This window comes from Leucopleurus acutus (assembly GCF_964270905.1).
Source record: "Leucopleurus acutus genome assembly, chromosome: 1".
Taxonomy (NCBI): Eukaryota; Metazoa; Chordata; class Mammalia; order Artiodactyla; family Delphinidae; genus Leucopleurus; species Leucopleurus acutus.
In genome coordinates, this window is record NC_139142.1 from 32,307,033 (window position 1) to 32,319,296 (window position 12,264).

Consider the following 12,264-nt stretch of genomic DNA (forward strand, 5'->3'; position numbering starts at 1 on the left):
GGGGCGGGTGATGGGGGTGGTCTTCTAGGACCCTGCCCACTGCCCCTCAAGATGAAGTGCACGCTGTGGCTGGGGACACGGATGGGCAGACGCTGACCAAGTCAGGGTCAGGACATGGCGTCTGTGACCAGTACTAGGGACCCAGTGAGTGGAGGGCAGCTTCCAGTTGGTCATTTGGCTGGTTTTCCAAGACCCTCATGGACAAGGACAGTCAAAACAAGCGAGGCCTGGTGGAGACACTCCCAGCTTCATCCTTCCAGCCTGAAAGTACTGGGATCCCAGAATGGGGGGCAAATGGGGAAACCGAGGCCCAGAAAGGTGGGGTAGCTACCCACAGTCCCTTGGGTAACTGACAGGGCTGGGGTCTAGGTGTCCGAGCTCTTAGCGCGGTGCTCTTTGCACTGTGACCCACCTGATGTAGGTGAGGGCGTTGCCCTCAGGAAAGTTGTAGGGGTGCCGTTTCCTGAAGACGTGGCCCACCCGGCTGCAGGGCACGATCTCCAAGCTCCCACCGCACATCCACACCCGGAAGGAGAGCTCTGCAGAGACGGCAGCCATCAGGACGGGAAGGAGCCACTCGGCAAGTCCCCACGGAGTGAAGGTGGGAAGGAGCTGGCTTCCCTTGCCTTTGGTGTCTCCTTGGAGGCATATGCTGGTGTCAGAGCTCCTGGGCCTGTTTACACGGGGTGCACCCACTCCTTGCACGTGTTCCTGACTGCTTCCTCCATGCTTGTGCACACACCCATCCCACACACACATACCCGCTGGCATCTTTCTTCTGGCCGGCCCAGACCTCCCTCATGGCCCCGGGGGTCTCCATTTACAGCTACCAGTGGCCCTACTGAGACATACTTCCTTTTGGTGGGGGTGTGACGCTGAACGAGCCTTCACAGATGACTGTGGTCCCTAGTAGCACTGGGAGAGGTGAGCAGTGGCCATCCTGCCCCCCAGAAGGGGACGTCACAAGTTGCTTACTCTGTTTTCCACTCAACAATCCTCACTTCCGGCAAGGACCCACCTTGGCAGTTGGCCGAACCTCTTCTGATTTTCTACTTTCTTTCATTTTAACCCTGAAGTTGGACACCCTTTGACATTAAAACACCTCCCTCCTGTCCCAGAAAATCCATAGCCCTTGTTTTTTTGTTTTTAATTAAAAAAAAACAAAAACAAACGGAAAGACGATTTTTTTTTCATGAGTTCCAGCCTTGGTTCCTCTTCCTACTCCCCAGGTGGCTATAAGGACACTTGTGGTCCCTGGCCAGGTCTGGGGGCTCTCATCTGGAGCGACTGCTCAGGGACCTCCCAGGGACTAGCAGAGTGGGGGGCGGAGGCGGCAGGGCTAAGGCCTACCTCCTGGACAGCCTATGTGCACCCGGTGACTTCCCAGTGTGGTCCACGACTGGACGTTAGGCATATCTGGACCCGCACCCAGGGTTGGCTACGTTAATGGGCTTCCCTAGGTCTGCCTGCAAACTGCCAGGCCTCTGTCCCTTCTCCTGGTCAGGGCCCTGCAGCTGGTTCGGCAACTGAGATTTAGAACTGGGGACGGAAGGTCTGCATTCTGGTACCATTTCTTCCAGATTAACTTTGTTATGTTAGTTAGGTCATTTCATCCCACATAGTCCATACTGTCCACATTACTATTACTTATTGTCATTTTTATCAACAATGGCAACGACAGGGAATTCCCTGGTGGTCCGGTGGTTAGGACGCTGCGCTTTCACTGCCGAGGGCGTGGGCAGGTTCGATCCCTGGTCAGGAAACTAAGATCCCACAAGCTGCATGGCGAAGCCAAAATAAAAAACAACAGTGGCAACAACAAAAGCGGTAACCATCATCCATTTACTGAGCACTCACTCCGTGCTCTTTATGGCTGATGGATGTCTAATTCTCACAGCTACCATGTGGCATTGGGTGTTATGATCCCCATGTTTTTTTTTTTAAATTTTATTTTATTTATTTTTTTGTGGTACGCGGGCCTCTCACTTGTTGTGGCCTCTCCCGTTGCGGAGCATAGGCTCCGGACGCGCAGGCTCAGCGGCCATGGCTCACGGGCCCAGCCGCTCCGTGGCATGTGGGATCTTCCCAGATTGGGGCACGAACCCGTGTCCCCTGCATCGGCAGGTGGACTCTCAACCACTGCACCACCAGGGAAGCCCTCCCCATGTTTTTGATAAGGACTGTGAAGCTCAAAGATGTTAAATGACCTCTCCAAGGTCACCTCCACGCTCAGGTGCAGAACTGCAGTGTAAAGTTCACACTTGTCCAGCAAGTCCCACTGTTTGAACCAGATCATGATCTGTCAGACGCCGTTGTAGAATCCCTTACACTCTAGTGGGGGGAGGCAGGAACTCAGTAAAAGAAGAAACCAAAATACAAGTAGACAAGAAAATGAGTAGAATACTTCATCTGCGAAGCAGGTAGGAGACTGAAGCAGGTGAGTGGAGTTGGGGGTGAGGCTGCAGTTTTAATGAGGCTGATCAGGGATGTTCTCGATGAACGGGGGTGGGGGGGCATTTGAGCCGAGGCCTGAAGGAGGTGAGGAAGAGGCACGTGACTCTTAGGGATGAGCGTTCCGGGCAGAGGGACAAGCAAGGGCACAGAGCTAGAGGTAAGAGCACAGTAGGCAGGAGCGGAGCGAGGTGCGGGGAGGGCAGGAGGGGCTGAGGGCGGAGCTGGCGGTGTGTGCTTGTGGGGGAAGGGCAGATGGTGTAAGGACTTCCGGGTTTTGCTCTGAGTGATGCGGGAGCCCTTGCAGGGTCTTGAGCAGCTGAGTAACATGATCTGACTACCTTTTAAAAGGATCCCTAATGAGAATCCCAAGGTTTTCACGTTTGCCACCCTCACTCAAGGTGGCCTCTGGGTTCTGGCGTTTGGCTCTCTCAGGGGAAACAGGAACAAGTCTGGGTTTGGGCATCTCCCTTCCTTCCATAAATGAACAGTTCTTTTTTTTTTTTGCAGTACGCGGGCCTCTCACTGTTGTGGCCTCTCCCGTTGCGGAGCACAGGCTCCGGACGCGCAGGCTCAGCAGCCATGGTTCACGGGCCCAGCCGCTCTGCGGCATGTGGGATCTTCCCGGACCGGGGCACGAACCCGTGTCCCCTGCATCGGCAGGCGGACTCTCAACCACTGCGCCACCAGGGAAGCCCCAAATGAACAGTTCTGAAAGGCCCAAACCCATCAGTGACGAGAGTCTCCTGGCTCAAAACTAGTCCCAGCAGCTGAACGTCTGAGCACCACGGCTAGCCTAGGAATTTCTTTGAATTTTTTTGAAGAAACAAAACCCTCCCTAGAACCACTGTGTGGTTCACCTTTCAATTCCCCAATCACTGAGCCCTGGCCTCAGGCAGAGTTTGAAGTTAGCTATTTGATCACTCACTTGTTTCTCCATCAGGCCCCAGCCTTAAAAAAAAAAAAAAAAAAGGAAGGAAGGAGAAAAGAAAAAGGCCTCTGGATGCAGCAGAGACCATTAGTTTCCCAGCCCTCTGAATCTTTACAGGAAACTGGATTTGCCAAAGCTCCCTTCAGGCTGAGATGGAGAACACAGAAGAGGTCACTTAGGCCCAAAATACATAAAAGGAGGTCAGAATGGAAGGGTCACTGCACCCCAGTTCCCAGAATTTACTCCTCTGAATGCCTGCCTGGAAACGGTTTCCAAGCATTAAGTTACAAAGGGGAGAAAATCCCACGCCTGTTTCCACTCCGGCTGGTCCTGAGTTGGAGCCCCACTGCCCATCTGTCCCACTGCCCTAGTCAGAGACGGAAGAAAGACCTGGTCCTTGCCTCCCAGAAACACAGACTCTGACTTGGATCACACCTCACAACACTTAAGTGGCTCCTGTAAAGGCACTACCTACACCTGTCAGACGTGGAGTTTCCCAGCTGAGATCTGGAAGGCGGCGTCTACCTCAGTTTGCCCATCTGTCAGATGGGTGAGATACCACCAGCCCTATTTACTTTGCAAAATACCTGGTCAGGATGAAAAAGGAAGCAGTGGGAAAGGGCTCTGCAAAGGACTGACTGGGTCCACTGCCAGAGCAAGGACAGGCCTTTGTGTTTCACAAGCCTCAGGGTACCTGCCCCCACAAACCCTGGCCCACTCCTGGATCCCTGGGATCGATCGCCACCCTCCTCCACCACGCTCCTCATCTGGGAGGCTGCCTGTGTGGGCTGCACCCCTGGGCTTCCTTCCTATGTGAGGAAGTTCAGCCAGCAGGTCGGGGGAGAGTGAGGGTGGGTGTTTATCCCCTGACACCTTCCACCTGGCACAGTGGACCGGCTGCAGGCGCGCCAAGACCACAGCTACTGTCGGGGAGCACTCCCTCCCTGTGTTTCAGACCTGAGGGTGCCTACACCTCCCAGCAGTCACCAGCCCAGCCCTACCCTGGCCCTTGTGGTTCCCTGTAACTGCCCACGCCGTGTAAATAGGCCCTTTTATAAACCCCCCCTTAAATCACCCACATCAGATGTTCCATCTGTACCCAGCCTTTATCTCACCTGAACCTCACCAGCGACCCTGGGGGTTCACTGGCTCTTCCCTTTCCTTGTGGGGCTAAAGGGTTCCTATGGCCTCATAATAATAATAATGGCTGCCAGTATCTTCACCCCCCTCATCTCACTTAGTACTTATAACAGCCTCTTGGGGAAACTGAGGCTCAGGGAGGCTTTCACTTGCCCAGGGCCAAACAATTTATAGGTGGTAGGGCCAGGATTTGCACCCAGGCCATCTGACCCCATTGCTTACGTTTAACCGCCACCCCCTACTGCACACACCACCCCCAGCCTTTCTTGTAGGGAAGCAGCCATGTGCTTCCTCCATACACGTGTCTAGCCATGTGGCCACAGGTTCTCCCTGACCACCTAATCTCTTTGTTGACTAGCTGTGTGGCTCTGGACAAATTACTTAACCTCTCTGTGCCTCGGTCTCTTTACCAGTAGAATGGAGATATAATAGTACTTACTTCAGAGATCCATTGTGAGGATTTAAGGAGTCAATATGTGTAACATCCTTAGGGCCTTACATACAGAAAACACTCAACCCAGGTTACCCATTATTATTATTGTGGTTATTTCCCAACTTACCAAAATTCTCTCCCCCCCAGATGTCCATCTGGGCATCATACTTTCCCAAGTGGTTAAACCAAGACTTGTCAATCACGAAGATTCCTCCAGCTATGACAGGCGTCCTGGGAACAAGGAGAGGAAAGAGGCAACACGTGAGCTGGAAGATCTGAACCCCTCTAGACGGCCCCAGGGCCCGGGCCATTTGCCCTAGCATCCCCCACTTGCAGAGTCACTGGGGTCGGATATCTGGCCCGCTTGCTGGCCTCTGGCCTCTCTCTCCCCAGGGCCCAGAACAGAGTTAGCCCTGGGATCGTGCACCCCTAGGAGCCCTGGCAACTGCAATGGCCCTCCCAGGAGCCTCCAAAGCCCCTGACTCAGGCAAGGAAGGGGTCTCTCCAGAGCCCACAGCAGTCCTGACCTTATGGGCTTGGTGGGGTCTGTCCGGGCAATCTTCTGCTCCAGAGGGATCTGCTCCCACTTGAAATGCAGGCTCCAGTCAAATCCTAAGGGCCAGACTAGGGTGAGGATGCGGCTCGGGGGCTCTTGTCCCCTCACTCCACCACCCCCGAGAGTCTCCCTTGATCAGAACCCAGCTTGTAGAGGGCCCTGGGCAATTCACGTAGTCATTCCTTCATTCAGAACGAGACAGGTCCCTGTCCTCATGGAGTTTCAATCTACTGGGTAAGACAAAGACTTACAAAGATAAATCAGTAAATGGATAATATGTCAGTTGGGGTTGTAAAGTGCTAAAAAACAAAAAAAAAAAAAAAGAAAGGAGGGGTACCCATGCTATTCTAGTAAGGGTAGCCAGGAAAGGCTCTCTGAGGAGGTAACATTTGAGTAGAGACCTGAATGAAGAACTGACCCATGCAGACATGTAGGGAAAGGGAATTCCAGGTGGGGGGAACAGCAAGTGCAAAGGCCCTGAGGTGATTTCCCTAAGGAGAAATGCCTGGCTCCCTTCAGAATCCCACTCAGCCTCAACATCTAACTAACAACTGTGTCCATTTATTGGAAATCCGAGCCCCAAATAGGAAATCCACTCTGCGCATTAGCTCCTGGCAACAGATTCTCTGGAGCAGCCTGCCCAATAGAACTTGCTGCAATGACGGAAATGTCCTATATCTGCACTGTCCAACATGGTAGACACTAGTCACATGTGGTTATTGAGCACTTGAAATGCTGCTAGGGCAGCTTAGGAACTGAGTTTTGAATTTTACTTAATTTTAATTAATTTATATTTACATAGCCAGAAGTGGCTATTATCTACTGTATTGGACAGCACAGTTCTAAAGTCTAGACCAGAGCTGCCCAAAAGAAATACAATGCAAGCCGGAGACGCAAGCCACACATGCAATTTAAATTTTTCCAGTAGCCATGTCAAAAAGTAAGAAGAACATATGAGATTAATTTGAATAATGTATTTTTAATGCAATATATCCAAAATACCATCATTTCAATCATTATCATTGATGATCATATTCATAATCAATACAAAAAATTATTAATGAGATATTTTATATTCTTTCATACTAAGTCTTCAAAACCTGGTGTGTATTTTTTCTTACAGCATATCTCAGTTCAGACTGGTCACATTTCAAGAGCTCAATAGCCAAATGTGGCTAATAACTACCATATTCGGCCAGGTCTAGACCATTTCCAGGCGTACAGGTTAGGAAGCCGTGCAAAGTTGAGGGCTCCCCCTTCCTCACCCCCAAGACGACAGCAGTCATATCATGTTATTCTGCCAGGACTTGTGGCAATGGTCCCCGGGGCTGGCAGTATTTGAGAAGGATGTGTCAAAGTTTGGGGGGAGGGAAAGATCAGAGACTAGCTTGGCCCTGTCCCTGATTGTGCCAGGAGCCTGCTACTGCCAGCCCTGGCCCTTCGTCCCCAACCCCATGGCTCTACACAATCCCCTTTCGTTTTCTAGAGGTAAAGGGGGTGGGGGTGTGAGACGCTCTGGCACAGTTGGGAAGAAGAGCACCAAGCCAGGGCTTTTGCCTGCCCTCACCTGCCTCCTTTCAGGTCTAGAGCCCCTCCCCTGGGAGCCGGACCCACCTCCCCGAAGGTCAGCAGATGCAGCAAGGTAGGCAAAATTATCCAGACTGATGACATCAATGATGGGGCTCACCACGCGGGTGTGATCCTAGGAGAGGACACATGAGATGGCGTGAGGCCAGGGACTCTGTGAATAAAGGCCCAACTGCCTGCTCTGGGAAGAAGTTCTCTTCGAGGCATTGGGCACTCAGCACCTCCTGCAGGACACGTTAGGCTCCCAGGAGCTGTCCTGCATCACCACATCTAGGCTCCCGGAAGGTCCCTCTTGGGTCTCATGGGCACGACGCTCTCCCAGCCTCTTCCTCTCACATCATGTTGAGCCCTGCCAGGATCTCACCTCCTCAGTAAAGCCCTCCCTGATTGCTGCAGGCTGAGGACTTCTTCCTCTTTTAAACTGCTCTCACAGTTATAGACCAGACAATTCCTGGGACAGTGAATCAGATGCTGCCTGATGTGGATCTTCTGTTGCTGGTGTCCCCTGCATCGGCAGGCAGACTCTCAACCACTGCGCCACCAGGGAAGCCCTAATTCACATTTTTATAACAATTTTATTAGATATAATTGATATACCATAAAATTCGCCATTTTAAAGTGTACAATTCAGTGGTTTGCAGTATATTCACAAGGTTGTGGCACCGTCACCACTCTCTAATTCCAAAACATTTTCAGCACCCCAATAAGAAACCCTGTACCATTAGCAGTCACTCCCCATACCCCGCTCCCTCCAGCCCCTGACAACCACTAATCCCCTTTGTATTTCTACGGATTTATTTATTCTGGACATTTCATATAAATGGAATCATATAATATGCAGTTTTTGTTACTGGCTTCTGTCACTTAGCATAAGGTTTTCAAAGTCCATCCATATTGTAACATGTATCATTACTTCATTCTTTTTATGGCTGAACAGTATTCCACTGTATGGATACATCACATTCTGTTTACCCATTCACGGTTGATAGACATTTTGCTGTTTCCATGTTTCAGCTATTCTGAATAACACTGCTCTGGACACTCAGGCACAAGTTTTTGGGTGGGGCATGTTTTCATTTCTCTTGAGTATATATATACCTAGCAGTGGAATTGCTGGGTCATATGGTAACTCTATGTTTACACTTTTGAGGGAGTGCCAGACTGTTTTCCAAAGTGGAGAACAGCACCATTTGACACGCTCCCCAGCAATGTATAAAGACTCCTATTTATCTGCATCCTCACCAGCACCTGTACTGTCCATCCTTCTGATTATAACCATCCTGTAGGTATCAAGTGGTACCTCATTGTGGTTTTAACTTGCATTTCCCTAATGACTTAACGTTGAGCACCTTTTCATGCGCTGGTTGACCATTTGTCTAGTTTCCATTGCGGTGCGCGGGCTTCTCAATGCGGTGGCTTCTCTTGTTGCGGAGCATGGGCTCTAGGCGCCCGGGCTTCAGTAGTTGTGGCACTCGGGCTCATAGGTTGTGGCTCGCGAGCTCTAAAGCACAGGCTCAGAAGGTGTGGCACATGGGCTTAGTTGTTCCGTGGCCTGTGGGATCTTCCCGGACAAGGGCTTGGACCTGTGTCCTCTGCATTGGCAGGTGGATTCTTAACCACTGTGCCACCAGGGAAGCCCTTTTCTCATTTTTAAATTGGGCTATTTGCCTTTTATGGTTGAGTTGAAATCACCTCATCCTATGTTCCATATGTCCAAATCCTCCCCATTCTAGAGAACAGCAGGCACATGGGAGGGCCCCCCATGCTTGAGAACACCATCCTCTCCTCCCTGCTTCTCAGGCTTCCCAGCCTGACTCACCCTCACTCATCACTCCCTCAGAAGGAAAACAACAACACCCATTCGTAGTAGGAGCTTTGTGGCTCACCCAGGCTTTCAGCCAATTTAATTCTCACCACAACCCAGTCAGACAAATATTACAATTATCCCTGTTTTCAGATGAGAAAGCTCAATGAGGTGAAGTTACTCAGGAGGGAGCAGACCATTTAGGCTTCCTACTCTGCCTGCCCAACTCCAGAGACCGTTCATCATCCCCCCTCATGCCAAGAACATGTGGGCACGTCCAGAGCTCCCCCAGGGACAGACAGACTTACCTCCTTCACCCGCTGCAGCATGGGCTGCAGCCACTCGGTGTTCACTTCGCAGTGGCTGTCCAGAAAGGTGAGGACAGCAGCTGCGGCCACATCTGCCCCGCGAACTCGGGACCGGATCAGCCCTGCAATGGGAAGGGACAAAGGATGGTGCTGGGACTGAGCCAATTTGCTCATCCGTCCCCCCAAAGTCTCAGGGCTCTCCGCCCCTTAAGGCTGAGGTTTCCTCTGAGTTATTGTGATTTAACTTTACTTTGTATTTCTTGATTTCTTCCCTCCCTCTTTTTCTTTCTCTCAGCCATCCATCAACCATCATTACTCCAAGGTTATTCTCTGAGTGCCCTCTGCATGCCAGACACTGGACTCTGGGGACACAATGATGAACAGTCAGAGTTTAGTGAACAGAAGTTGCAATAAAGTGTGGTTTGGTACCAAAGGAGAGCCAGAAACCACCACTCAGGAACCTCAGGGTGGTCCTCTCCAGCTGTACTATCCTCTGTGACATGCAGAGAGTCTTCTAGACTAAGACAAGCTGGAGTTAGTATGCCAGCCCCTTCACTAACTGTAGCATATTATTTAACCTCTCTGAGCCTTAGTTTTCTTATCCAGAAGATTCAGAGAGAATAATCCCTGCCTCTTGGGGACAGTGCGTGGTGCCCAGGAAACCGACATGTGCAGAGATACTACTCTGCTTCCACCTCATTCCCCAGTCTCGTCGAAGGCTCGTCAACTGTCAAAAAATGGCCTCACTTTTGGCAGCACCCTGGTCAGAGCTGGGGACTTGCCTGATCAGGAGGGAGGAGACCCAGATGGTCCTGCCCCTGACAGAGCAGCCACTGGTGTGGGGAGATTTCCCTGGGCCACACCTCTGCCCGGCACTCTACTGCCCCATCCTTCTACTCCATAGGGAGCTGTAAAGCACCTAATCATAAATTTACATCTATGTTGGGTAAAACCCCAGGGAACAGCATACTCCCAGGCCTAAAGGCACCTGCAACCCAGGGCTTGGGAGAGGTCTCTCTCTGGCCTCTTCATTCCAGTTTGAAGGTCCCTTCGGCCTGACTAGACTTTCTTAAATACACCCATCACATCTCTTTCTTTCCTTCCTTCCTTCCTTCCTCCCTCCCTCCCTCCCTCCCTCCTTCCTTCCTTCCTTCCTTCCTTTCTTTCCTCCATCCCTCCCTCCTTCCTCCCTCCCTCCCTCCTTCCCTCCCTCCCTCCTCCCTCCCTCCCTCCTCCCTCCCTCCCTCCTTCCTTCCTTCCTTCCTTTCTTTCCTCCCTCCCTCCCTCCTTCCTCCCTCCCTCCTTTCTCCCTCCCTCCTTCCTCCCTCCCTCCTTCCTCCCTCCCTCCTTCCTCCCTCCCTCCTTCCCTCCTTCCTTCCTTCCTTCCTTCCTTCCTTTCTTTCCTCCCTCCCTCCCTCCTCCCTCCTCCCTCCCTCCCTCCTTCCTTCCTTCCTTCCTTTCTTTCCTCCCTCCCTCCCTCCTCCCTCCCTCCCTCCTTCCTTCCTTCCTTCCTTTCTTTCCTCCATCCCTCCCTCCTCCCTCCCTCCCTCCTCCCTCCCTCCCTCCTTCCTTCCTTCCTTTCTTTCCTCCCTCCCTCCCTCCTCCCTCCCTCCCTCCTTCCTCCCTCCCTCCTTCCTTCCCTCCTTCCTTCCTTCCTTTCTTTCCTCCATCCCTCCCTCCTTCCTCCCTCCCTCCCTCCTTCCCTCCCTCCCTCCTCCCTCCCTCCCTCCTCCCTCCCTCCCTCCTTCCTTCCTTCCTTCCTTTCTTTCCTCCCTCCCTCCCTCCTTCCCTCCCTCCCTCCTCCCTCCCTCCCTCCTTCCTTCCTTCCTTCCTTTCTTTCCTCCCTCCCTCCCTCCTTCCTCCTTCCCTCCTTCCTTCCCTCCTTCCTTCCTTTCTTCCTTCCTCTCTCTCTCCCTCTCTTTTTTTCTCTCTCTCCCTCTCTCACCTTCAGTGGCTCCCTATTCTCTGCTTTATCAAGTCTAAATGCCCCCCCCCATCATCTATCCTCACCCCACTCATTCCTCGTGCTGACCAGGCCCAATTCTCCCAGGAAGGGAGACTAAGCAGAGGGAGGTTAAGAGGCTGGGCTCTGGGTGGGCCCCCTGCTCCGGGGTGGAATCCTGGTTCCTTTATTCATCACTCCAGGCAAATTACTGAACCTTCCTAAACCCCAGTTTCTTTATTTCAAAACAGAATGATGGGCTGTTATGAGGACTGAACATGAGAATGTGGGCAGAGTGAATGCTACAGGGTGAGAATGCAGGAAACGTAGGGAGAGACTGTTAGTACTTCCTGTATCCAGGCCGGACTGATGCCTTTGCTTGCAGAGTCCCCGGGCCTGGAACGCCCTCCCTTGTGCCCTATTCATCTGTCTCACAACCCCTTCACCCAATCCAGGCACCCTCTCCGATCATTCCCCTCTCCTCCATCTCCTTTCTACCCCATATAATTGTAACCAGCCTCAGCTCCATAATAAGCTCTCTGAGGGCAGGGACCATATTTATACTTCTTTTGTGTCCCCTAGAGTGCCATGTACAATCCTATGCTGTAGTCGGTGCTCCAAAACACCTCTTGATTGGAAGTGAGGTCACATCTGCTTTATACTGCCCTGTGGTTTTCTCAAAGCATTTAATCCTTACAATAACTGTGCAGGACAGAAAGGGTACTATTATTATTCCCATTTCTCACGAGAGACAATGAAGGCAGCCGGAAGTCATACTGTGATAGGGGCTGACCCAAGATAGCAAGAGGGTCTTTCCCCAGACCTTGGTCCTGGCCACCAGGAAGGCAGCAGGACCACGCTGGCTTGGTATGACATTGCACCAAAAGGGAGCGGGGAGGTGCAGAAGTCTAGATCAAAAGAGCTCTGCGGTGGCACCTAGGGTCCAAGAACTTACCTTCCCGCCGGTCGTTGCGCAGGCATTTGACCTTGGTGATCCTGGTCAGGAGAAGACAGTCTTCAGCTGAGGGTGGAGAGAAGGAAGCAAGCTCATTCAGATATTGACGTCATACCACATGTGGTTCGACCACTACTGGAACCTCCCAGGAGCTTCT

General features: G+C 51.9%; 1 protein-coding gene across 1 annotated transcript in view; it reads right to left on the bottom strand.

The window, feature by feature from the left end:
- Nucleotides 1-12,264, bottom strand: part of GALNT16 (polypeptide N-acetylgalactosaminyltransferase 16) — a gene marked incomplete at its 3' end in the record, with an annotated part of 97,529 nt that overhangs the window by 11,758 nt on the left and 73,507 nt on the right. The window contains exons 5-10 of the mRNA XM_082838272.1: nucleotides 12,108-12,173; nucleotides 9,211-9,332; nucleotides 7,126-7,213; nucleotides 5,483-5,567; nucleotides 5,083-5,186; nucleotides 413-539 (exon numbers count right to left, since the gene is read on the bottom strand). Coding sequence (XP_082694398.1) covers nucleotides 413-539; nucleotides 5,083-5,186; nucleotides 5,483-5,567; nucleotides 7,126-7,213; nucleotides 9,211-9,332; nucleotides 12,108-12,173 — 592 coding nt within the window. The remainder of the gene's footprint in view (nucleotides 1-412; nucleotides 540-5,082; nucleotides 5,187-5,482; nucleotides 5,568-7,125; nucleotides 7,214-9,210; nucleotides 9,333-12,107; nucleotides 12,174-12,264) is intronic.